At 40.0% G+C, this 25,626-nt stretch overlaps 1 protein-coding gene across 1 annotated transcript; it reads left to right on the top strand.

The window, feature by feature from the left end:
- Positions 1 to 177: 177 nt before the first annotated feature.
- CCDC180 (coiled-coil domain containing 180) lies at positions 178 to 23,220 on the top strand (the record flags this gene model as incomplete). Its single annotated transcript, XM_084272727.1, has 34 exons — positions 178 to 212; positions 1,376 to 1,458; positions 1,950 to 2,059; positions 2,156 to 2,284; positions 2,463 to 2,573; positions 3,169 to 3,264; positions 3,521 to 3,684; positions 3,910 to 4,029; positions 4,647 to 4,726; positions 5,436 to 5,524; positions 5,979 to 6,101; positions 6,663 to 6,836; positions 7,425 to 7,540; positions 8,210 to 8,336; positions 8,761 to 8,800; positions 8,908 to 9,146; positions 9,685 to 9,902; positions 10,377 to 10,552; positions 11,065 to 11,245; positions 11,726 to 11,872; positions 12,128 to 12,272; positions 12,488 to 12,604; positions 13,006 to 13,104; positions 13,482 to 13,595; positions 14,384 to 14,583; positions 16,804 to 16,878; positions 17,515 to 17,581; positions 17,919 to 18,060; positions 18,489 to 18,649; positions 19,591 to 19,728; positions 20,660 to 20,771; positions 21,016 to 21,121; positions 21,657 to 21,795; positions 23,089 to 23,220. The coding sequence occupies 34 exons, from the start codon at positions 178 to 180 to the stop codon at positions 23,218 to 23,220; spliced, it is 4,305 nt and encodes a 1,434-aa protein (XP_084128853.1).
- Positions 23,221 to 25,626: the final 2,406 nt, after the last annotated feature.

Raw genomic sequence — 25,626 nt, 5'->3', positions numbered from 1 at the left:
TCCCGGTTTTTGCTGGGCAGAAGCTGTTTGTGCTGTCTGCAGTGTGTGTCTTCTGAGGCATCTGTGGGTGCTGCTGTGTGCTAAGTGAAGGCAGGGCCTTGGCACACAGCAGTGGAAGGTAAGTGAGAGGCTTGTCTCTGCTGCTGCCTCACCTTGCAGCTGTAAGGAAGACACACGATGCAGTTGGCATCAGCCCTTCTCCCCGAGGAAAGGTACAGCTCACTTTGACAACAGCCTCAGATTAAAACAGCTATGCATGTGCCAAGCAGCACTCCTATCTTACCTTTCTCTTCTGCCAACCCTCCTGCACTCTTGCTAGGAATCACTTTGTTGTTACTCTCCCTTCAGTAGCTGGAAAGAATTCTGTTTGGTTGCAGTTCTATGAAGGTTCACTTTGCGTGCTCTTCGGATGAAGTCAGGAACAAGACCAGCTCTTCTGTGAAGAGTGAGCAGCTCAGTGTGGCTAGGAGTGTGGAAATCTCTCCTGACACCAGGCTACCACCCTGTTACCAGCAGAAGCCAGTTGAAAGGATTCCCAACAATGACTCCACAAACAGGCAGCCATCACGCAGGTAGAGGACAGAACCATAAACCCCCAATTACATGTTTGTGGCTGAAGATATGAAGTTGTGAGACCTGCACCAGGACCTAGACACTCCTGAGTTCTTGGTTGGAGTGCTAACAGCTTGTCACAGCCTGACTGCTTGCCAGGTGTAAAAGGAGTTTAATGAGCTGCTGGTGGTTAATGAACAGATTACCTGGCTGATGTTTGCAATGCTGTGTGTATTGTATGGCTTTGCTTTTGAAACAGAATTACACATCTGTCTTTGTTCAGAGAAATCTAGATATAAGCCCAGTCTGATAGATATTTTCAAACTATGTTAGTGGTTTACATGATGATGCCATAATGATTATGTAATGAGCAAGAGAAGAAATTAGTGCCTCCTTCCTTCTTGTGCCACCCTAACCTTATCCTCACTCCCCCCAGGAACAGAGTGCCCCAGCTGATGGGAAGAGCAGGGAGCAGACAAAGGCCATTTCCACGTTTCTTACCAGTTCTTACTGAACAATTCAGACTTTTTTTTTTTTCACCTTTTAGTATGTATATCTTTGTACTTTATACATATTAAATTATTGCTTTTATACCATGACAGCAGATTTGAGGTTTGACATCAGCCCTGGCCAGATAATTACTCAGTTCAATTAATCTCAGAAGCAGCAACATTGATTCTTTGAATCCTATTCTTTGAAGTTAGAATGAAGCTTATGTTCACGTAGAAGTTACATTTTGCCAATTAGATTTAATATTCTACCCATTGCATGTCCCTCTTACATCTTTAGTAGAAATCAAAGGTTTATTCTCTTTCTGTTTCAGAGAAGCAGCAACACTTGAAAAGGCTCGGGAAAGCAGAGATATCAGTGAGGCTGAGGAAGTCAGAGGCCTACCTGATTTTGTTGGTAAAACTGATTTCCCTTAATGTCAGATATTTTACTTTGCATTCTTAGGAGCCACCATATGTCTGATGGTTTTAGCTGAACAAGGTCTACAATCGAGCTCAAAGATGACCTGACACATTTGATGATTTGTAGGTAATTTTTGAAGAGTCTACACATGGAGAAGTGGTTGCAAAACTGACAATCGCTCAAAGTTTGTGTTTAGATGGTAAACTCCAGTTGTGATGTAAGCAGATCTCATTTCTTGGAATTTTTTGCCATACCTGAACTTAGTTCGTAGTTTCCATGCTTTTTTCCTTCTGAAAATCACAGATTAATAAGAACAAAGGAAATTTCAACATGTGCTTTACTATTTTTAACCTACCTTTGTGTAGGTTTCCCTTCCTGGGGAAAGCTGTCATGGACTATAATCACTGCAGAGATTCATTGTCCATGCCTTGTGTATTCTGCAGCATCAGGTCTGAGATATTTCATCCCCCTTTCTTTCCTGGCAGTTCCTGTGGAAAGGAGCAGTGACATCTTGGAATGCCTGTCAGAACGCCGGCGAGGCCGTCACGATGAAGCACTAAGCTCCATGCATCATGAGCTCGCCTGTGTTGCCAGGGTAAGCCTGGATTTTCTGATCCAGATAGTCTAGAGCACTCCCCTAATGTCAGGACCTAACATTCAGAAGATTAAGCTGATTTCTTCACCTTTTTAGGAGATGGAGCCCTTTGTTTTGGAGCCTGGAAAATTCCTTCAGACAAAACTGATGGAATCTGACAGAAAAATTGAGCTTCTGTTTAAACAGATTGAGCTGGACGCTGCTCTGGAACGTTTCTCAATGGAAGTAAGACAGCTTGTGCCGTTATCTCCTCTTCAGTTCCTTGTACCTGGCCTGTGTGACAGCTTCTTACACCTTGCTGTGGTTTTAAGAGAGAAGGGGGAGGGACTGTTTGCCTTACTTTTTGGTTTTTTATTTTTAAGATGTAATTTTCGATGAGATTGAGAGTGAATCCTTCTTGCAGGGTTTGAAAGAACTGTGGAACATCATCCGTCAGGAATCCTTGACCAGAAGGAAGTGGATTAGGGAAATGGATGAATCTCTCAGAAAAGTCGAAAGGAATCGAGCAGATAAAGTGAGCTGTGGTCTTAATGGCTGTTAATTAAGCATAAGGGTACGATTGGCTCATAATGCTGGATGCAGAGCAAAGAGAAGCTTGTCGAGTCAGAGCTCTGCAAGGAGTCTGTTACACCTCTGTCGGTTTGTCCTCCCCTTGTAACACAGACATGATGAGTAAGTCTGACAGTATCACCAGTAGCTTCTCTGTTTGATTAGTCACAAAAACCACCAGAGGTGACCATGTTTGCTTCAATGTCATGTCCACTTAGAAACAGCCATTGATGACACTGCAGACACCTGCAAGGAAGTTGGCTCTTAAATTCAGAATGCAGCCTGTCTGTAGAGCACTCCATTATCACATGTTTTAATGAGAAATCAGTTGAGTAGTAACAAAATTGAATGTTCTAGTTACTATTTTTATGAATGATTTAGAAAAATCAGTATTTATGATAACTTTAAATAGGTATTTTCAGATTTGCTTCTCAATCTATCAGGTAATTAAATTTATTTCAGTGGAAAAAATATCTCTTCATATCACTGCTTAACTTGGGAAACTGAAAGTTGAGTTACACAGTTTTGGGAGGGTTTAATTCTTTATTCTTCTGTTGCAGGTGACAGATGTGCTGCGGAAGTACACTCTGAAACTGGAGGAAATTTCCTTCCTCTTGTCAGCTGATGTTTACAGGCTGGTGAATGATGAGGCCATGGTAAATCTTTCATATTGGGAATCTGTTTTACCTGCAAGAAGATAGCAATTTCAATATTCCTACAATGTCTTTTTACTTTTTAACTGAAATTAATTATTTCTCCCTCTCAATCATTGCAACATAGGGCAGTTTCCTATTTTGCAGAATATTCCTTATCACCTGTATTCTTTTTCCCCCGTTTTACACAGAACAGGCAGTATCCTTTTTTGCATGTTATGTGCTGCTTTCATTCCTGTTTTTACTTTCTACTATGCAGATGATTAACAGAACACTGTTGGCTAATCAGAGGGCAACTGCCAAGCTGTTTTTAAACCTAATGAAATCAGAGATGAAGAAGGAATTATCACATCGATTGAAGTGGCAAGATAGAGTCAAGGACTGGAAGCTCATCCAAAAGAACTATATAGTTCAACGTTTTGGGTCAGAAATTTTACAATTGTATTTTGGAGTGTGAATAACACAAAGTAACCAGTGTTCACTTGTGTTTTCTATAAACATTATTGTTTAATAATTTTTACATTCTAAAACTAAAAAAGCTAAAAGGACTTAGCAGCTTTTCTTTTTTACCCAGTTTGTAGAAAATATATTTTGTATTTGTATTTTCTTGAGCTGATACTTACATTAATGTGTTCTCCCACCCTACAGAGAGTTTATGGCAAATGAAGACATACAGAATCCCCCAGCTGTGAAAACAGAAATGGAAAATATGATAACGGATCAAATTTTACTTAGTGAAAGGAGACTGAAGTTTTTGCAGGACCTTTGGTATGACAAAAGAGAACAGGAACAAAGAAAGAACGGGAATCTTTCTAGAGTCCAGGAGGGACATGGCTACAGAGTGCACTTTGCTCCCTTTCAGTACAACGAGGCAGTAAGGCAGCACCTAAACTTCTTTTGTAAAGCTGCTTTTACTTTTGTGGTCCTGCATTTCCAGCCCTTAATCATCCCCCTACTCAGTGGAACCTGAGTGACCTTGGAAATAGTAGAGAGGATCAGGGAGGGGTGTATGAAAATTGGTGACCTTGGCAAGGTGTTATTTCTGTGTGGGAATTTAATCTGTATAATAAGTTAAAAAGAACCTGGATAAAAACCTAATACTATGTTTGGATGTCATATCCTGATAGTTGGATATCCATCCTGATAAAAGGAAGATAGTTTGGGTGCAAGGCAATATTCACAGTGTATGTAGTAACAAGTTAGACTGTGGATAGTTCCTTGTCAGTAAACAGAAGCCTTGAAAACAGCAGTCATCTTGGTTTATTTTCACTGCTGTAAATAAGATAAAGCACAGTAGTATGGTTACAGCGATTCATAATTTTATCCTTTAAGAACTGATTGGTTTATATTTAAAGATGTCTGACTCCTGTTTCCTATTTTGATAGTGATTTGTTGCCTCCAATACACATGAAAGCTGACGTAAACGAATGGTACAGCTCTTTGGAGAATTTAAACAAGAGCATAGGTACGTCTGGAAACCACAAAACCAATCTGCAATTAAAGCAATGAAAGTCTATGAAAGTCTGTGTTGGCTGTATTCTTTGTTCCATGTGTTTCCTTAGCTAGCACTATGACCAGAATAAGCTGACTACTGCACTATGGTTTAGTTACTAATAGAGGTGGTAGGAGGCGGTTGGACTAGATGATGTTGGAGGTCTTAGTGATGAAACCTTAAGGATTCTGTGAGATTCTGTAATCTCCCTTTTGCTGCCAGCACAAGCATTTTTGCATGATGACATCTGGCAGGAATTGACCTGGTTAGAATTCACCTGGGGAAACTAGAAAGTGAATTTGAATGCAGATCAGTTCAGTCATACGAAAACACTGCTTTGTACCTCTCAGAGAATGATGGGGCAGGTATTTTAGGTGCTTCCCTTCTCCAAGTCCTGTGGTGTGCCTTCCCTCTGTGCATCTACTTTCACCAGAGCCTACCATGTTGTAAAGATCATAGCCTGTATTGTAACAAAGAAGTTGCTAGCCATTGTAAATAACTCATTACTTTTAAGCATAACAGTAACAAAATTTGTATTAAAACACCTTAGTTCGCTGGTTGACCAGTGTGAAGACACTGCTGGGATGTATTACCAGCACAGGTCACCTTTCCATTTCATACTGCACTGTGAAATAAGGAAATCTTTACCAGTAAATCTCTGCTGCTGTTCCATGTCCTGCAGATACCCACAACACCCAGTGTGTGATGAAAATTCACAGCCAGTATGAGATGGTCCAGCAAAAGTGTTTGGTGGAAATAGAGTCGTGCAAGGTTTGTCTCGGTGCTTTGGGAACTCTTGGGGGATTGTTGGTAACAGCTTGCAATGTGAAACTGCTTTTTAACCTCTTAGTCTGTTAGAAATCTTACTGTCCCTTTTGTTTCACAGTAGTTTGTGGCATTTGTACTTGAGATGTGTAAAAGCAGTAAGAAATGGCAGCAAGGGAAGGAGAGCTGTCCCACGTTTGGGTGGACAGGGGCAGAACCCTCAGCCTTTGTGCTGAATCTGTCTTTTCTTGGGAAGGAAGTTCCACCTCTCTGCCTCAGTTTCTCCCTTTGTGTCCAAATGTAATCATACTGTTTACTAACAGACAGTGAGATTTAGCCTGTTGAATCCTCTATCCATTCACAAGGAAAGAAGAAGCCCTAAGTTTAGCCAGACTCTCTAAAAGCCACACAGTATTTCATGTTATGTTCACATCAATCACTTTGCATTTGTTTCTTTTAGAAGAACCTGTTGGACTGGAATGTTTGCACAAAAGAAGAGGCTGAAGAAGTTGTGAATTCTGAGTTACTGCCATTGACTGAGAAACTACAAAGTCGGTTTGGAGAAGAACTGGACCGTATGGCTGTATGTTTATTACAATGATTTTTATTACCCTCTGGGAGTAGTGTGCTCTTCCTGTGCTGCTGCCTGAAGTGCCATGTGCATCTTGGGCTGCTGATGCCATGCTGGAAAGGGGTCTCAGTGTGACTGAACACCTGCCCCATAATAAAAAACATTTGGTGTGTTTGGAGGATAACAGTTCCTAATTGTTTGGTTTGTATTTATAATGGGCTGTCAGGGATGAATTTGGTATAGCTCATCCTGGCTGGAGACAGAGAGATGGGTTCAAATGATCCCCCAAACTTCTTTCAATCCTCTCTTTTATGATTCCATACATGAAAATGACTGGGCAGATGTTCCTAAAATGGTAGGAGGCCAGATGCCTATGCAGAACTCAGCTTCTAGAACAAACCCCCACATTCTTATCCAGTTTGCTTGCGCTACTTTTCCCTCTCCAAGCAGTTGAATACTGATTGTGTACTTCCAGATGCCTTTGATCATGTCTTATGTCCCCTTACTCACTTATTTCACCTTCTGGCAAACAGCTTAATATAATAACTGTTTCACTTCAATGTCTTTCTTTAGAAAGACTTTGAGGCTCTGGCTAAGCAGAATGAGTGGAGTTGTAGCAACTTGTACAGCTATTTCCAAGAGGCCATGGATCTCTGGGATGTCCATCAACTCAAACTGTCCCAGCAGGAAGATGAACTTCAGAAGAGGTTAGATGAATGCAGACAGAAACAGGATAACTTAATACAGGTAAAAACATAAAAATAAGGATGTAAAGAAAGGACTTCTTAATGCAGAGAACCCTCTGGAATTAAAAATACCTTGTATAAAATTTAAAACATAATCTTTGACATTTGTACTGGAATTTCTACGGGGTTGTTTAATCCTGACAGGTACATTTTTTGGTAACAGCTTGATTCACACTTAACAAGCATTTATATCATATTCTTGATGTGGCAGTGGTGATAGAGATTATATTTCCTGTATTAACTAGCTGCAAGTTTCTGTTACTTGTAAGATCTTTTTCAGGTCGAGAGCCTTGTAGGAGCTGGACTTCAGGATCCTTATGGGTCCCTTCCAACTCAGGATATTTTATGATTCTATGTCAAGTTCTCATACTGTGGATGTATCATGCAACTTGGGGTGGCAACATCAAAGATGTTGTTCATTGTCTATGAAAAATCCTCATAGTAGACAGTTTTGGTAAGGTACCTTCTGTGGTGGTGCAGAACATATATATATATGTACACAATGGAATTATTTGAATCATAAGTAGTTAGGAAGCATTGTAGTTAATTACTAAATTATTTTTACTGGGTTCTTTTTATGTGGCCTTAGGTGATGGAAGCTAATCTGGGTATAATCTTGGATGAAGTGAGAACAGCGAGCTGTGAAAAAACATTGGAGAAAAACTGGGAGAAGGCCCTTTCTTCTTTAGATGACATTAGAGCTAAGTACGAATTCTGTAGTGCAAACTTAAAAAGTAAAGCATATTTGAATGTTGCTTGTACTACTTAGGTCTTCTTTATGCTGAAAAAACCCACCGCTTGCTACTTCATCTAAGAACATAAAAGAGAATAATGTTGAACAAGGTTAAGGCAAATAATACCCATGTTTTAGCAGAAGGACTAGGGAAGACAGGTGAATATTGGAATTATTAGAAAAAAATACCAGCTGAGTATTATTACATAGTATATCATGTCAATGGGATAGTTAATTATTCAGAATATAAGCATAGGTGTTCAGACTCTTGAATCGCAGGGATCAGACAGCAGGTCTGTGCCATCACCTGCACTCTGGGCTCATGGATTTGATCTCTTTTAAGGCTGCAAGGACTAGAAGTTGGTAATAACCTTCAGATAGGTGAAGTATCTATTTTTGGTAATCTTTATGTTACTTTCCTCATGATCCTGAGAACTTTATGCACTTGTAATGAACTAGTCTCTAGTAACAAGCCAGGGTGTGATTGTAGTCAGGATAAAGAGACGTAGTACAATGTTCAGCCTAAGGGGTTTATGAGATTAGTCCAAAAGGTAGCTTTGGATTTAAAGACATTGTAGTTGTATTTCATTTTACTTCTATGTATACTTGTGTCTCTTAAACAATGACTTTAAATTTGACAGGTATGAGACGTTGAAACAAGCTTTAATGGATCAAGTAATGGCTTACCCAGAAGCTGTTCTGCAGGAGTTGATTTCTTACAGCATATCCATCAGCCAATACTTTAATGTAAAGGAAATCTTCAAACAGGTATAAAGAAAACAAACTTCTTCTGATTTAATATGTTACTTTTAAATTAATTTTTCATTTTTGGAAAACATATGTTTGCTTTAATTTTTAGATTACATAAACAAAAGCATTGTTCTGGACATAGAACTGAAGTGGTTTTCTTAGAAATTGGGAGGGGGAACACAAAACCTTTCTCTATCCCACATTTTTAACTCTGTCCGTGTTACAAACTGCATTTGCCTTTTAAACAGAAAACTGCAAGGTAACAAAATTACATTAATCAATTTAAGAGTTATAGCTTCTTTAGAAGACAAGTGATCTGTTCAAGACTATCATATCTTAGCAAAATAGATATATTTTGAGAAGAAATAGAAATTTCTTGTGAGCAGGTAAATCCTTATTTTAAAATTGGTGTGTGTGTGTGGTGTTGTTCCTTTGCTTTTAGAACTTGCAAGGAGAGACAGACTTCATGTTTCAAGGTCAAGGCAATACTTCAGAGGTCCAAACAGGTATTTATTGCTTGCTTGTTTCTCAATCTGTATTTCTTTGGATTGTCACCAGTAACACTCTGCTTTAATTGGAAAAAAACTAGTTAAGACTTCAGAAGCTGAGCATCTGGTGGGGCAGCAAGCTGAGAGCCTTGTGCAGGAAAATGAAGGCGAGGAAGAGACAGATCGTTGTCCAGGAGAAACTGAAGGAACAAACACAGCTGAGAATGAGAAAATCTTTACACAAGAATCTGAGGAAACAGAGGGAAGAGAAGATGGGGAGAGTATTCCCCATAGAAGTGAAGACACTGAGCATACAGAACAGGGGGTAAGCTTTACACAGGTGGGTGAGCAAGAGAATAAATGTGAAGGTGAAGGAAGTCTTGCAGAAAATTATGATTAATAGCAAGGGAGTAAGTCTAAATTCCTTGAAGTAGATTAGATTTTGTTTGTGCACAAGGAGTCTTTACAATTTTCATTTATTTCTGGACTACTAGGGCTTTAGACACTTTTTACGGGCTAACATGTTTACAACCATTCCCTATGCACTGCTTTTACCCTGGTAAAACCCTTCTGCACAAGCTTTTTTAAAAATGTCTTTTATTTCTCTCATCATATTATTTTTAACCCGTGGTGAATGATTTAAGCTGTGTTTGTATCAAAGTATTAGTTTTTCAGGTGAGTTTATTACCATAAGAAAAACCCTTTAAAACATTGAGACTCTGCCCATTGAGATTTGCAAGCATATTCTCAGTATGAATGTTGTCCAAATTGAGAACAAGAATGTTATTGTAAATACCCTTAGGATTCTTATATTAGCTTGTTGATTCTATGCTTATACCTTCAAAGGTCACAGATGATGATTTCCAGTTGTTTCCTAGGTGGTGTTGAACAGCAGCAAGGCAGAAAGCTCCAAAACTGCCATTGAGACCTTTTCCACTTCCAGTGGAAACTCTTACACAGTTCTTGGAGCTGAAGAGGCAGGAGAGACTGATGGCCCAGAGACTTTTCTTACAAAATACGAGCAAAAAGAATCACTTCCCATGTACCTGGAATCCGTAGTTATCAAAGAAACCGTGATTGTAGAGCTGAAGAAACGGTTAGTAGGAAACAGTTTATGTTCTTTCTTTCCCTTTAATTAACAGACAAATTTTCAGCTGTTTGGAAGAAACATTAAACTAAAGATGCAAAAACATATCTAATTATTTTGACACTATCCCTCCATTTAAATTTATTAAAATAAGAGAAATTTTTTATATTGCTTTTCATCTGTGGCTCTCAAAGTACCATACAGACTTTTACCTCTTATGGAACATTCATATTTTACAGAAAATTATTTAGTGAGAAAGCATATTACAGAAAGGCAAGTAATTTGCCTAAATTCCCTGCAAAACCATGAGGGTAAATGCCTGGTACTCAGTAGTATGCAGCCAGCTCAAAAACTCAACCGGTATTGTGCAAATGGTAATGAAACTCTGCCTGTAGTCAGAAATTACATTTGTAGAATGAATACATTCAATAAATTCTTATTACTTACTGTTCCTCATGGAAATGAATTGTTTTCCAATCACAGAATTCGGCTCTGCTTCTTTGAACACCTGGAGACATGGTTTGCAACATCCTTGTCCAGCTCCCGAGTCTTTGTAGATGCTGAGGAGGAGGAGCTGATCTCAGAACTGAAGCAGCGCCTTTGCTTGCATCAGCAAAGGCAGGAGCATCTGGAGACCAGTATCTGCAACGTTCGAGCTGGTACCTCTTACTCTGAGCATTACCTGTCTTCACTTAGAGATGCTATTAAGTGGAACAGACTCTGTTTTGGTGTCATTTGACTCAGTAGTAGATGACAATTTGAAGCACCTGAGTGTCTACTCATTTCCTAGCATAATATGTTACATATTTTTCCAAAGATGCTTCTTTTCTATAGCTCACATTGGTTTGTGCTGCCTTATGTTTGGACAATACCCAAAGACTTGATTGTAAAAGATGTAAAACGTTGTTTCTATTGTCAAGACTTGTGAGTCTTCAATCTTCTTGAAATTATTTAACCAAGAGTTTGCAACGTACAAAAGCTAATTTTAAATGTGTTTCAAAACACTACAGAATTTATTTTAATAGGAGAAGTGTCAGGTTTTTCTGGTGCAAAAAAAAATAATTAAGACAGGTTTCTTTGCATTTAAGAACCTGAAAAATTCTCTTTAGGAAGCGATAGTTGCAGTAACCAGGGAATAATGACTGTACTGTAAAACTGCTTCTCTTTTCAGCTGAGCTGTTGCAGCACAAAGAGCGTCTGGAGTCCCACTGTGCAGCAGTGGAGGAAGCTCTGAGAAAGGAAAGAGCTGAACTTCTCAAATTTTGTGATCAGCAAATTAATGTCAGCAAAAACTTACATTCAAGAATGTGTGACATAGAGTCTGTGCTCCTCAATGCTCCTATGAATGAGAAGTGAGTGAGCCACAGGTGTTCCTGGCTGTGAATTTACAGTTAAATACTCCTGATTGCTGTCTGAGATGTTCCTGCTTTGCATTCTGAATGTATTTCATATGGCATTATTCTTCAGCTTCATGAAACTATAAAATATTGAGAATTTTTGTTCTCTTTACCTCTTCCTGAAGAGACTAAAATCAGTATGAAATGAATGACAATTTTCATGTTTTTTTGAAGTGCTGGCAGTCTTTAAGCAGAAAACATCTTTCATCTCTTTAAGTCCCATCCAGTTTACTGAATATATAGAATGTATTATATATTATAAATATAATATAGAAAATATATTTTATATTGTAATGTATCACTATATAATATATCAATATCTATTATGTTATATATTATATCATAAATACTCTTGAGTTCTCAGACTTTGTTCAGGCCTTTACAGCTAGCAGTCTCTTAATCCTGTTTTCCCTGTCTCTATTTATTTGCTGTTAGGTTAATTTCTTTCAGCAACAATCTGCCCTCGGAGCTACATAATCAGCTGGAAGTGCTAAACGCTTCCCTGAGGAGTTACCAGAAATGCGTGGAGGAACGTTTAGGAAAATTAAGGGATTCAAATATGAATTTTCACAAAGCTTGCAGGTATGGAGATATATTGGGCTGTTGTTTATAAACAGTTAGCTATTTCTGGGCATTGGTGTTTGTTGCATGCACAGAACAGTAAAATCAAAGCTTATTATTAATGTAATTCACTATTAAAATAAATTATTCTACAATTGTTGTACTGTTGTCATCACCTTTGTGCTGATATCTGTTTAAAGGCTGCTTAGCTAAAATAGTCCTTTGAGAAAAGGAAGACTCATAACCTGTTGCTTGTACTTTGCTGGTTGCTTTCAGGTTATTTTTGAAGGGAGGTGACTTTTCTCCTGAGGAGGCAGAGTCTTTTGGCAGGCGTCTGGAGGAAGAACGTAAGCGTATCGATGCTTTTGAAAGCTTAATCAAGGAAGTTCTGGAGCAAATGGAATCGAGCTGCTTGCAGCAGGTGTGCAGAGTTTCATTCTTTCAACTCACGTGTTATGCTGGCACATTTGATGTGATTTATGATCAGTCGGCTCCCAGCTTGGGACTGTAAGACTGTTTGGAGTGGCAATTTGCATAGTGGTGGGGGGAAAAAATCGATAGGAATGGTGAGTTCTGTTAAAGTTTTAGAACTAATTAATTTTTACTTTTTATCTCTTGTTTCTGGCATTCCTCAAGGCTACCAGACTTATCAAGCAGTCTGAACCCAGGTTCCGTGGCCTCTTCACGAATCGAGCTTTTATGGAGAAGATAAAGCGAATTTTGAGACTCATACGAATACAAATCAAGTCAGAGGTACAAGCAGAGACACCAGAACTCTGTTTGAATAATTATGATCATTTCTCTTTTATTCAATTGATGAGATTTTTTTTCTGGCTGAATTCAGAGTGGACAAACACTGACTGACTTTTTTTATTAATTCAAAGCCTGTTTTCTGTCATCATGAGCTTAAAAGAATGCTTTTACTGTTGCTGCAGCTGTGCTGGAACACTGTGGCCTGGCAGCATTTTGAATGTGTACATCTGAGCAGACCAGTGTTTTGGTGTGGTGCAGTAAAGGATGGGAAAGGTTATTTTTGTGAATGACTGTTTTCAGTTTCTTGAGTACCAGTGGTTGATGTTACCAGCAAGTAAAGTGGAGCTTCTGAATATTCCTTGAATGAGATTTCACATCACCAATATCTGGTTTTGCTTCAGGTACAGAATTCCAATCTGCAAGCAGTGACATTAAGCTCTTATCTGGAGAAGCTCCATCAGAAGATAGATGCTTGTGCTCGCCCTGCTGCAGATAAAGAAGTATGTTCTAATCAGCACAAAATTATATTTAATTTGACTTGGCATTAATTTGCACACTGTGTATATTTGCATAATGTACAGACTAACATTTTTTTGTGGCAGACTTAGGTCTATACACATTTTGGGGGGGTGGGAAGAGTACTTAAACACTGAAGTTTTGCTCAGGAAGATCCTGTACCTGTTTTCCTGCGTGCCTAATGAAAGCCTCAGCCTCTGTACAGTCTCACTGCTTCCACAGATGTGGAAATAAAACAGCGTCAGAACAGAATCCGCTGATTATAGAATCATAGAATGATGTTTTATGCAACAGTCAGCACACTTGAAAAGCCTGAGATAGCTAGGTTAGTAAATAACATCTGTATTATCACATTTTTCAGGCTTTGACTTCTGAAGAGTTGTTTGATTTTACCAAAGAAGTGTTGAAAGAACTGAAAAAGAGGAGCCAGTATCTCGACTGCTTGCTGGTAAAAGCAACGAGCCTGCGCGATAACGTAAGATAGCATTGAAGTTCTCTAGGTTTTATTCAATCTTGAGTGAAATTTTGTATATGTTTTAAAGGTTTTTTTTCAGAATCTGTGTCCAAGACATTGTAACATGAGGTCAGCTTTCTTAAGAGGTGGAGTAAATCAGGCACCACCAAGTTCACTAAGAATTAAAGACGCGCAGCACCACAATGAGCTGCTTGGCCCTTCACAAGAGTTTGTTTTCAAAGTGTAACACTGCTCAAAGATACATATTTCAAGTGTTTCTTAAATCATTTATTTAAAAATGTGTCCCAAATAACTATTTTATCAGGTGAGGTTTGGGGATTTTTCCCTTCCTTGTCTGGAAAGTCTTTATTTTGTAATCTATGATGAATCATTCTTTTAAGGGTATATACTTAAATACTGCTTATGATCATCACAGAATCACAAGGTTGGAAGAGACCTTTGAAGATCATCAAGTCCAACCATTCCCATCCTATGCTAAACCATATCCCTAAGTACCTCATCAACCCTTTTTCTGAACACATCCAGGGAAGGTGACTCAACCCCCTCCCTGGGCAGCCTGTTCCAGGCCCTGACAACTCTTTCATTGATAATGCCGAGCATCTAGTCTTAACTACTTCTGAGTGGTCTCAGAGCTGTGTAGCTGTAACAACTTTACTACTGGAATTATAAAAAAAAAATTCTGTCAGCCTGTGAAGCAAAGTAGTGTATGTTTGGAATCAGTAATTACATGAAATGCTTCACTAATTGCCTGCTACTGTCAACAGGGTTTCGTTTTTCTGCCGTTTCAGGAGGGCTGTACCTCCCTTGCATCAGATGTTGTGTTACAAGGCCCGATTGCTCTTGCCATTCGAGCAGAGCATCTCAGAGATGAGAACAAGGTGATGGTGATGGGGATGGATCCTGACAAATTCCCTTTGTTGAATCCAAGCAGAAGGGGAAAGTCTGCACTTGAGGATTTATCAATAAGCTTTATCAAAAACTTACTTGGGTAAGTACTTGTTTGTCTAAAGGTATTTTTCTGTCATTTGACTTGATCTGTATTTTCTTTGCTGTCTATACCTCTTCACAAGGCTCATGGTAACACTTCAAGGGGCTTCTCTACAGTGGTTTTAAAAGTAATACTCCAGAAGCGTATCAAGGTTTTCCTTGATCCTTATTTTGCAGTTTACCTTTGTACATACAGAAGTAGTGAATATCTTGTTCACAGGTAATACTACTACATACTTTCTGATTGGTCTTGCTTTAAAATCGGTCCAGCCAGACTGCTTTCTTATTAAGAGCAAGATTTCTAATAGTCAAAAACATCCTGTTGTCAGTAACGAGTGACATCTAGTTTATAGGACTATGATAAATTTTAGGTATTAAATAAGCCTTCCAGAGTTTTATTTTAGTTAGAAAGTGATGGATTATGTGCTACATGGTTGAATGAACATGTGAAGTGTGAAATGAGCAGTACGACAAGTGTGTGATTAGCAAATCAATATTTTAATGCACTTTTCCTTGTGGAAATTCCAAAATTCCACTTAAACAGTGACTCTGGTGAAAGTACTTACATTTACACTGTCAGCTGTGAATGTAATCCTACCAGTTAAATGTTAATCTAAGATTTAACTGCATTTACCCCATGGAAGTGACACAGAACTTACGTAGCTCTTTATAAAATACAGAGTTTAGTATATAATGGAAAGCAGTAGGGTGTTCAGTAGCCACTTAGCTCTTCTTTTCTTCCAGAATTGAGCCATCTGAAAAATCTTTGGGCCAAGATCAGAAGAGAAATGATAGCTCGGGCTCATTGGGACGAGGTGTGCCAGCATTTCTTTTAATAGATCTCCTTAATTTAAGATGAGGTTCCTAGCATATCACTGAGCAGGTCTAGTGTGTTCCATGGCAGTGGCTTCTCCACGAGCTCTGGGAGAACTGTGCATCCTTTTCCTTGGATAGCTTTGCTTTGCAATAACAGGATGATTTGGGACCCTGAACCAATGAAGGCTGCAGAATGAGATAATAATTTTATAAAGAATACCCATGGTTTTGATAGCAAAAGGAAAAAGAGGTGGAAAATAGAAGTCATGAAAACACATAGGGGATCAGAGGTTGTCCTTGCACACTGTGTTCTCATTCACTCGATGGTGAGTGCAGGCTAAGCCCAACTGCTCCCTCCTTTCTACATCTCTTTTCCCCAGAGATTGAATCCTCCAGCCACTCTTGAAGATACCCTCTTTCCTACATTCTTCAGTCCCCATCACAGCCAAAAGTATTAATTCCTCCTTATTCCCTGCCTTAGTGTTGTTTTAAATCTCCTCCCATCTTATTTATTTTCTATGACATTGCTATTAGTCGTGTCCCAGAGCACAACCTTCATTGCCAGTGCCACTGCCAGGGTCACTTGAGTTCTGTCTGCCAGAAATGATTGTCCCTACAGTTGTCCTCTTAATGTTGAAATGAAATGAGAACACAAACTATATAATCATATAAAAAAAGGCATTTATTCAACATTACTCATCTTTCCTTGTTAAATATAAAGCAATTCTTCCCACATCAAAGAATTCTCACTCAAATTTATCTGATAAAGGTCCCCGGAGGTCTGCAGCTCAGGCCACCAAGACATCATCTCCTAAGAAAAAGATGCAAACAAGAAGGTAAGACCCCTGAAAGGAGAAATTCCACTTACAGTATTCCTCTGCAGGTATTTACCTAGACTTTTCCCACTGCCTATTCTCTGACAGACTCTTAATGCTGATTTGTCTTAGCCTTCTTTCCATGTGTGCCTACCATTTGGGATCCCTTCCCTGTTTCTCTCCTCAGCACTGATTCTTCTTTTTTCCCCACTTTGGCTGGAAAAACACTTTTCTTTTTCTCCATCAGCTGCTGTTGTTTTGTACCCCGAAGTTGTTGAAATATGAACTAACCCCAGTCTTGAATCACGATGGCTTAATTGTCAGGTCTGGGGTCTAAATAGTATGTCTTCACCTTAGTGATGAAATGAGTGTAAGAGTGAAAGCACCAGAAAATATCTGGAAGGGTCTTTGAGGGGAGAATCCTGAGAGTATTTTTCCATCAAAGAATTATTTTCCTCTAAAAGTAATATTAGAGTTACATTTTCCCCCCCAATTTTTCTTCAGTTTCATGTCCATCATATAACTGACCAGCTCAATCAGAGAAGGAAAATACTTGTGCATAGTTTCAGATTAATGTTTTGCCTCCCTAGGAAACAGAAAGACACCAAATCAGTTCTCAGTGACAAGAAATGGCAGATATTTGGAGAGGAGCCTCCTGAATCTAAGTAAGTCGTGTATTTGCAGAAACAGGAGTTAATCTGCAAAAAGCCCTATCTATGTATCTATGTATTTACTTCCAGTTGTGAGCTGTAGAGCTTTGATGTATTTAACCTTGATATTTTTGGTTCAAAGCGTTTACAGACTGGTTCCTTTTTGTGGAATAAGAATAGTGAATGGAAAAGCCATCCATGTTACTGTGCTTAATGTCTGAAATGGAATGGGGACTCATCAGAGGCTGCTCTGCTCATATACCAAAAACGGGCTGGAAAGTTTAAAATAGTCTTTTCAGTTAATTTCACCTCTAAGATCAATTAATTTTATACTTAGGTTCTTGTGCTCAAGGGCTGGATGCACCTTCAAATCTGTTTGCTGTACCTAAAATGCACAGTAAGCTCTTAGGTTAAGTTTTCCTCCACAGAAAGCTGGCTGAGATGGCTTTTTTGTTCCAATGATGTGGTGGGAGGTATTCTCCAGTAAGTTTTTACAATACCCCAGAGTCCTTGTTCCTTCTAGGCATTCTGAATGTTTGTTTGTGGATACTCTAAAAATGTATTAAAATAAACCTCCAAAAAATACTTGGAAACCAATAAATATTTACAGTGTGATTTGTCTCTTTTTAACTTCTAATTTTTTGCTTTCAGTACTTTTAAGGGGGCCATCATGAATATTCTCTGGACAGGTAATAGGAGCTTGCTCTGCCTTGCTGAGGTAAGAATCTCACGTTCTTCACTGACTTGTGCTTTCACAGGTCTACTCTTGTGTCAGCTAAATAATTTGGTTCTTTACAATGTTTGGATGGCCATCTAAAACTTCTCCTTTCTTCACCAGAGCTTCTAATGCTTAAATAGTATTTACCACAATGTATTTTTAATTGCAGGTTTATTGATAAATATCAACTAAGCATTTCAGAGTCAGAGAAAGAAAGTCAGTCTCAAGTAAAGGGGTGGTTGATAGCCTTATGTAACCTTGCTGTCTTATATATCGATGTGTGACTTGTTTGAATGTGTTATCAATGACTCTCCTGTTTTATCTTTACCTCCTGAAGGAGTTCTACCAGAACCAGAAGCTTCAAATCACAATGCCTGAGTCTCTGCCAGAGACGTTTGAACGTTGTGCAGAAATGTTCAAGCAGAGTCTGTTGTCATACCAAGGGCAGACAGATCATTACTATGATTCCAGTCTTACAGGTAAATTCATCCAGTTAAGACTGTTAATGTCTCAGGTACGTCATTTTTCAGTTGTGGGAACTGGAAGTCACAGTGATCAGGAATTATGTGATCCACCACACTCAGTGGGAAAACTCCAGTTTTTAACTGGAGTTAAATTGGGAAATTGGGCCAATATGATCTTCCTTGTATTATCAGCTAGAAAAGGGGTGGTAGAAGGGCCCTTGACTAAATTGAAAGACCTGTACAAGGTCACATCTTTTAGCAAGTGTATGTTCTGCAGAGCATCAGACCTAGATAAAGGAATGGCTATGGCAGGATCTCAGTGAGAGGAAGTGTTTGGTTGTTTAGCCCTTGCAGTGTACATTCAACTTGGCCAAGTGGGTTGGGTTTTTTTCCTTGCAATGAATACTTGTGAGTGACAGAAACACCCTGTTTGTCCTACCAAGAATTTCAGGACCAAGTGAGGATGTTGGAGAAGGAACTCCCACGCATCTCTCAGGTGGCAGCTGAGAGGCTTTTAAAAGAACACGAGCAGAAGCTCAGCTCTTCCACCGCACAGATTCGGCACTGCTTCAGTAAAGAGCTGGAAGGCTGGGAGAATGCAAAGGTAGGGATCATGGGCATGCTGGGATTGCTTCCCCTGTAAGCAATGCTAAATGCATCACAATTATAATATTTCCTCTTTGCTGCTCTCACTGGTTCATCACTTGCTGCTGAGCTACCCACAGGTTAAACTGCTGGGTTTGCACTGGGTCTGTGTAGTCAGGAGGACAGAGTCAGGCTCTTCTACCTGATGGCCAGTGACAGGACAAGGGGCAGTGGGTGCAAGCTGGAGCAGAGGAAATTCCATGCGAATATCAGGAGGAACTATTTCACTGTGAGGATGATGAAGCCCTGGGACAGGCTGCCCAGGGAGGCTGTGGAGTCTCCTTCTCTGGAGATATTCAAACCTGCCTGGATGCGTTCCTGTGTGATTTAGTCTGGGTGATCCCACTCTGGCAGGGATCTGGAAGGACTAGATGAGCTTTTGAGGTCCCTTCCAACTCCTGGCTTTCTGTAATCTTACTGGAAATTTTGTGTGTCTAGGAGCTCAGTGCCTCCTCTCACTGCTTCCAGCACTGGGCTACCTCTGTGTAATCCTGTACTGCGCTGCCTGTCATCTCCCACTCCGCTCCTTAAGGGCTGTGACGTCACAGTGTGGCTATACAACCCACACTGTATGTGTGCACTGATTTGTAGGTATTATGACATACAGATAAGGAAATATCATTATTCACAGTGTTTCAATAAAGAGGTACTTTTTGTCTGGGAAGATCAGAGCTGCTAACAGAATCATCATGGAGATCATGGAGAAAATGTTAGAGTAGTGTCTTGAGATGTATCTCTGACTATTAAGTTAAATTCAGGGGAAAAAAGGCTGAGGAATGCATTAAGTTTTCTTTGTCTTTCTGAATACTTCTGTATCAAATGTGTGGGGTTCACTCCTTCCTTATCACACCACAACTTCACCTTCTTTACTGAAGGCATTTCCTTTGTATTTAATTAAAGGCTGTGCACAGGAGCCAATTGAATACTTCTCTGGGGCACCAGGAGAAGTCGCTTCAGCTGAATGCTTTGTGCCAGAAGGAAATGAAGAGGCAGAGAGACCAAGCTGATGGCATTCGTCTCAGCACACAGAAGCTGCAGGTAACGGGAAATTACTTAATATGAACTTAGATGCTGCATTTGGAAAGGATATCCATCTTGGATACATTTGTCTTCCCCATCAAAAGTAAACTGGGAAATGTTTTCAGTCTGGGGCAATCCTGTTCATACATCTTTTATGTATTACCAGCATTAGATGAACATCTGCCTAAATACATACAATTTATTCTTCATTCATAGAACATACTGAGGAAGAGATGAGTTATATCAATGGTAGTTATTGGATCTAAGTCTAAACTGGGAGCAACAGTGACATCCTCTGGTTAGTTATGTTGCCTGCAGACAGCAGATGATATTTCTCCTGTGAGCATTTAATTAGTGCAAATAATTGATATTTTTCTACATAAGCTTAAGAACTGGAATAAGCAGAATTTTACAGGAGACATTCAGGAATCAAAACACTTTTCTCAAGGGTTATTGAAGGACTGTTTCCCAGCATTAAAGCTCTTGGTTTATTGCCTGCAGGGTGTATATCTGTTTAACTCTGAGGTAATATCTCCTCCTCTTAGTGCTACACACACAGACACACACACATACCCTGTTTTACAGTAATACCTGGCCCAAGCATTTCCACCCAACATACCCAGATTCTGGAGTGGCCTTTGCTTTGGGCAGAAGGCTGCATTCACAGCTTGCTGACTGTATCAGGTTTAGATGCTTAACACAAATATTCAACTACCAGGGAGCTACACAGAGAACTCTGCAGCTTTTTGTACTTCACCTTAGGCTGAGAATACTGTGGAGAGCCACTTTAGACCCTTTATATGCAACCTAGACCCTTCCATCTGTTATCTACAGCTGTTGTAAAACAGCAAAGCTCAATACTTATGGTGTTCTTTTGGAGCTAAACTAAACAAAGAGGAGATGGGATTATCAAAGGATTTCCTCTCACTTGTCTCCAATATCCCAACAGGACTGTGCCACTGAGTGTGCTCAGAACTTTGTTTCTGCACTAGCTGCCTTCACCGAAAAGCTGCTTCTGGAATTAGATGAAAGTATCACTACTGCTGACATACAAGTACCAAGTAAGTAAAGAAGAGATAGCTTGTTCAGGTCTCTGCTTCCTCCTCAAAGATTGCAGCAGGCTCTCCCTGGGAAGAGGAGACTTTTATATGCTTTAGTACTTTAAATGGAAAGATTTCCATGATCAAGCACGCAAAGGTACTTCTTGAGAGTGGAGAGGGTTTTGCTGCATGTATTTACTTCAGAACTATGGTATTCCTGCCCTTGTTTTGCTGCTGCTGAGTCTTCTCTTCTGTTATCTCCCAGAAACTGAAATACCAAAAGAGAAAGCATCCACTTCACGCAGTCGTAAACAAGCTGGACCTCCTCTAGAAATCTCTGAGGTTAAACCGTTAATTGACCCTGGGAGCAGGTAATATTTAAGATCTCAGATTTGAAGATCTCTTCTCTAAAGTGGTATCAGACACTGTACTCACAGGGCTTTTTTTTTTCTCCTGCCCTGTTGAACCTACTGAATGCTATGTTCATGGTTAGTGATGTCCTTTAAATAGTTATGGGGCAGTCTGGGTGAGTAGTGATCCCAAAGACAGGACAGCAATGGATCCAAGTAAATCAAAGTGAATACGTGGTGGGTTGTCAAGCAGCCCAGTTTCAGTATTATTGCTCTGCTGCTTTGCTAACTATTGTTTATCAGCAGAAATAGACTATATTTTCACTCAGGATACATGAACCCTATTTAGTGTGCAGGGATCCTGAAGTTTTGAAAGGAAAGGGACTCATACTAAAGAAGGTAGTTTTTAGGCAAACCTTTTTATGGAGATTAAAAAAACCTTTACTCTTTGACACTTTAAGTACAAGTAACATGAATTGGTATAATCAGCTCTCTTTTCTAATATTCTCTCTCATATGGCTTGCTTCTTTGATTGGTTCATTTGGGGTTTTTTAAGGACTTGGCCAGGAATACCTGTGACTGCTCTGACAGACGGTTCAGACTATATTCTCTGCAGAGAAACTGCATCGGTCACAACAGCAAAGACTACATGGGGCCACGTGGCAGCAGTGGAAGCCAGAGATGCTGTATATAAGGTTGGTCTGTGGGAAAGGACTGTGAGTGGGGCTCCACTAATGTGGATTTCATTCTTCAAGAAGAAAAATTATACCTGTGCATAAGGTTTTTATAAGCATGGTGGTTTTGGATCTTATAGCCATGTTAAGTGTGTGTAGGAGTTCCCTCTTGTGTTCGTTCCTTCGTGCTGGTGTCAAAAGCAGAGTTGGTTTGGGGAGTTGTTTCAGCAGAGAAGCATGGATGGATGGTGTCAGAAACAGGACACTTGATGCATTTCACAATTCAGAATGTACCTGCTGGGACAATGTCACTTCCACACAGCTTGTTTTTCACTCGCCTTCCTTTCAGAAGCCTACAGCTCCAGCCCAAGATCCCAAAGGATCCTTTTTCCCTAAAAATTGAAGGGCTGTAAGATACTTTATACCTATCCTACATCTCAAACTCTCACTGTTTCCACCATAAAACGATCACTCTTCACTAAACCTACTGGACGAACGAATGTGTTCCAGACAACTCTGAGGCTGATAGCTTGTGAAACAGCAGTGTTCAGCATTAGGAGAATATTCTCATGGTAAATCATTTGGAAATACATGGTCAGTGTTTATGCATCTGCCCTGGAAGTAATCGTGTTCCCAATGAACTGAATTAACTTTAAAAATATAGGTATTTTTCATAAAAAAATGCAAAATACACTGTCAACAATGCCAAATGCTATCAGAACTATGAATATACACAACATTATGTATCCAGTTATGGTAGGTAAGCAGCTGGTTGCAGTAAGGTTTTGAAGTGAAGGTGTCATACAGTAAACGCTGCAGAAGTATTTCCCTGAGTGTACGTTGCATGATAAATACAGGATTTGGTATTTCAGAGCATGGGGTATTTAATAAAGGTGCCCTGAGTTTTTCATAGTAGTTTATGAGGTTCCATTTAGGTGAAACACCTTTTTTAGCAGCTTTGTAATAGTCCAGTTCATATTCAGGACACAGAAAGTGCCAGCAAAAGCCAGGGTGTGTTCTGGGTTTGAGATGTGTGCCTTCTCTTTTCTCTAGAGCAGGCAGCCTTTTATTCCTAGGGGCTAATGGAAAGGAGATGAAGATCTTGCATTTATACCAAAATGTAGATATTGCTGCTAATTTAGTCTCAGAAGTCCTTAAGGGGAAGGCTGCGAATAATTCCCTGTTCCTGCATTTCCATTGTCCAAGGCAGAAAATAAGTGGCCTGTGTGTGATGATCTGACACCATTGACCAGCCAAAGTAAAATGCTATTTCCTCATTATGATCTTGGGGCTTTATTATTGTTGTTTGTGCAGAAATACAAATGTAAACTGGAGCAGCAGTTTGCCTGGATCAAGGAAGACAGTGCAGCGCAGCTGCTGTGCGCTCAGCGTTGGCAGGAGTGGTGGAAACGATCCGTCCAGAAGATTAAGAAATTCTACACGTGAGATGAGTCAAATCTTGCTGGTGACCTTCTGATGGTTGTTGGTGCAAACGGTGTAGGTTGCACTATCATCAGTATTGTCACAGATTTAGTCCCAACAGAATTTTTTTTCTTTTAATTATCTTTTTTTGTTTTAAATTGCTGTTGCCCTTAACGAATGCAGTGGTGGAAGGAGTTATTTTTAACCTTCTGAAATAAAAAAAAAAATGTGATGAATGTGCTGCAAAGGCAATTGCAGACTCTGGGCAGTGCTTCTGAGTCAGATCCCAGCCAGAGGAAAATTATCTTAGCCAGAGGAAAATTATCTTGGCCAGAGGAAAGTTACCTCGTCACGGAGCTGGCTGTAATACGAGAATCCGTACAGCGGGACGCCCGAGCGCGGGGTTGGCACTCAAGTTCGTGTTCAAGACATGGGGGTGAGTGCAGATGTCTGTGTCCTGGGCAGCCTGAGGCTGGAAGAGCTGAAGGCAGCCTGCTGAAGAACAGAGTCCAGCGAAGATGCTTCTCCTTCAGCAGAGCTGCAGCCCTCCCCAGAGATCCGCTTGTCCTTCCCGGTCTGAGTGACGCTCTGCTCGCAGCTCGCTGCCTCAGAAATACAGGCTTAGCCATCTGCAATAGTTGATCCGTAGAGAATATGTTCCACATTGTGGCCTACAAGTGAGGTATTTATCTGCAATCCAGAACGATTTCCAAGGCAGGGCTTGAAGATAAAGTACTGCTTTGTTCTGGGAGGTCAAGCACTTAATTCAGGAGTAACACAGCTACTTTCAACCGTACTCTTGGAACAACCTCTTGGAACAACTTTGAGGAACCAGAGTAACTACTAAAAAGGCTTTAGCTGTTCTTCTGTTTGTTCAGAGATTTTGCTGCTAACTGCAACTCCATCTACTTAATTTCTGTTGGCATTCATTGTGTACCCTAGAGCTGTAAATCAGTTGAGGACAAATACAGTGAATGTCACCGGGAAGGTCTCAGATGCCGGGATGTAGATTTGTACCAGAGAAACTGAAGCAAAGGGAAAATCCATCAGCTGTGCTCCTAATGATGCAATATTTCAAAACATGTGCATCACTTTTCCCAAGAGATCAGATATTTACTCTGCAAAGACACTATGCCTATTATAACAGCTGAAAAAGCATCGAAATAAGGAGAACATTATGTCCTCTTGTTGATTTTTATTAGCTATTATCTATTATTGTTTAATTTTACTATTCAATTTGAAGATAACTTTTATTCTTTCTGCTCATTATCCTCTGTCCTTGCCCATCACCCAAGTTCTCTGCAGTGGTAAGTGCAGGGAGTGGGATTTCCCAGGAGATACCTGCAAAGTGCCACTGTCTTTTGTTTGCATACATAGGGATGTTTATGAGGCTGGAAAGTGGTATCGAGCTGGGAGGGGCTGCAAGCACTACAGAAAACACAATTTGATGGTTTTTTGAAAATAAATAGCCTGGAAATGGAGTATGATTCTTTAAAGTCAAACACAGGGCTTTATATGTAACAACCAGGCTAGGAGAGATTCCGTGGAAAACAATATGGTACACACAGGCTGAGTGTCCTCACCAGCACTGGGCTCCTGCATGGTGAGCATCACATAGCATGTCAGAGCTGTCCCGGCCTCTCAGTTTTGTGGGGTCATCCTGCTTCACCCAGTACTGGTGGGGACTCAGTAGAAGTATTTGGGTTGGGTTTGGCACTGCCCTTCATGAGAATGGGCTGGTCAGAGAGAGTTTGAATCCTGGTGTTGGTGCAGCAGCTCTTGGTACAGAATTAGCACAGGAATCAGATAAAACTGGTCAAAGCCCAGAACAGCAGCCAGAGGGGAAAGGTGGATTGCAAATCCTTCTACATTTGTGGATCTGCAGCACTTCTAGGCAGGAATCCAGACATGCTCAGCATGAATTCATGAAGGCTATAAGTGGTAGAAGGCCTTGAGATGTGTATTTTGCTATATATTTTGAGATATATTTATATAGATACATATTTTTGAACTTTAAGTGGGATTTTGTGATGCTTCATGGTGAAAGCTGATGAGATTAACTGAGAGGAGAGTGAGGAAGAAGCACTACAGCAGATTTCTGTGTGACAAATTAAAGCAAATTAAAGAACTTCTTGCTACCTCTCTTTTTATAACTAAAGAAATCAAAGTGGGAACATCCCCATTGACTTTCCAGACCCATCGGTGCTGCTGCATGCCTTGCCAAGGGCCAGGACAGAAAAGGTCTGTGTAATGCTTACTTCAGCTTCCCCAAAAGAAGCACCCAGGGTGCTGGTTCTTCCCACTAACATCAGTGCTGCTGGCTGCCTATAAATAGGAGTTTGACAAACAGCCTTTTCCTCCCCCTTCCATGCTCCAGTCACATGCTAGCAAGTGCTTCCATCTAACCCTGGGCTGCGTGTCAGTCCTGCA

This window comes from Gallinula chloropus, assembly GCF_964237585.1.
Source record: "Gallinula chloropus genome assembly, chromosome: 18".
Classification (NCBI taxonomy): Eukaryota; Metazoa; Chordata; class Aves; order Gruiformes; family Rallidae; genus Gallinula; species Gallinula chloropus.
The sequence above is the reverse complement of the archived record's forward strand: the minus strand, read 5'-3'. Positions and strand labels throughout refer to the sequence as shown.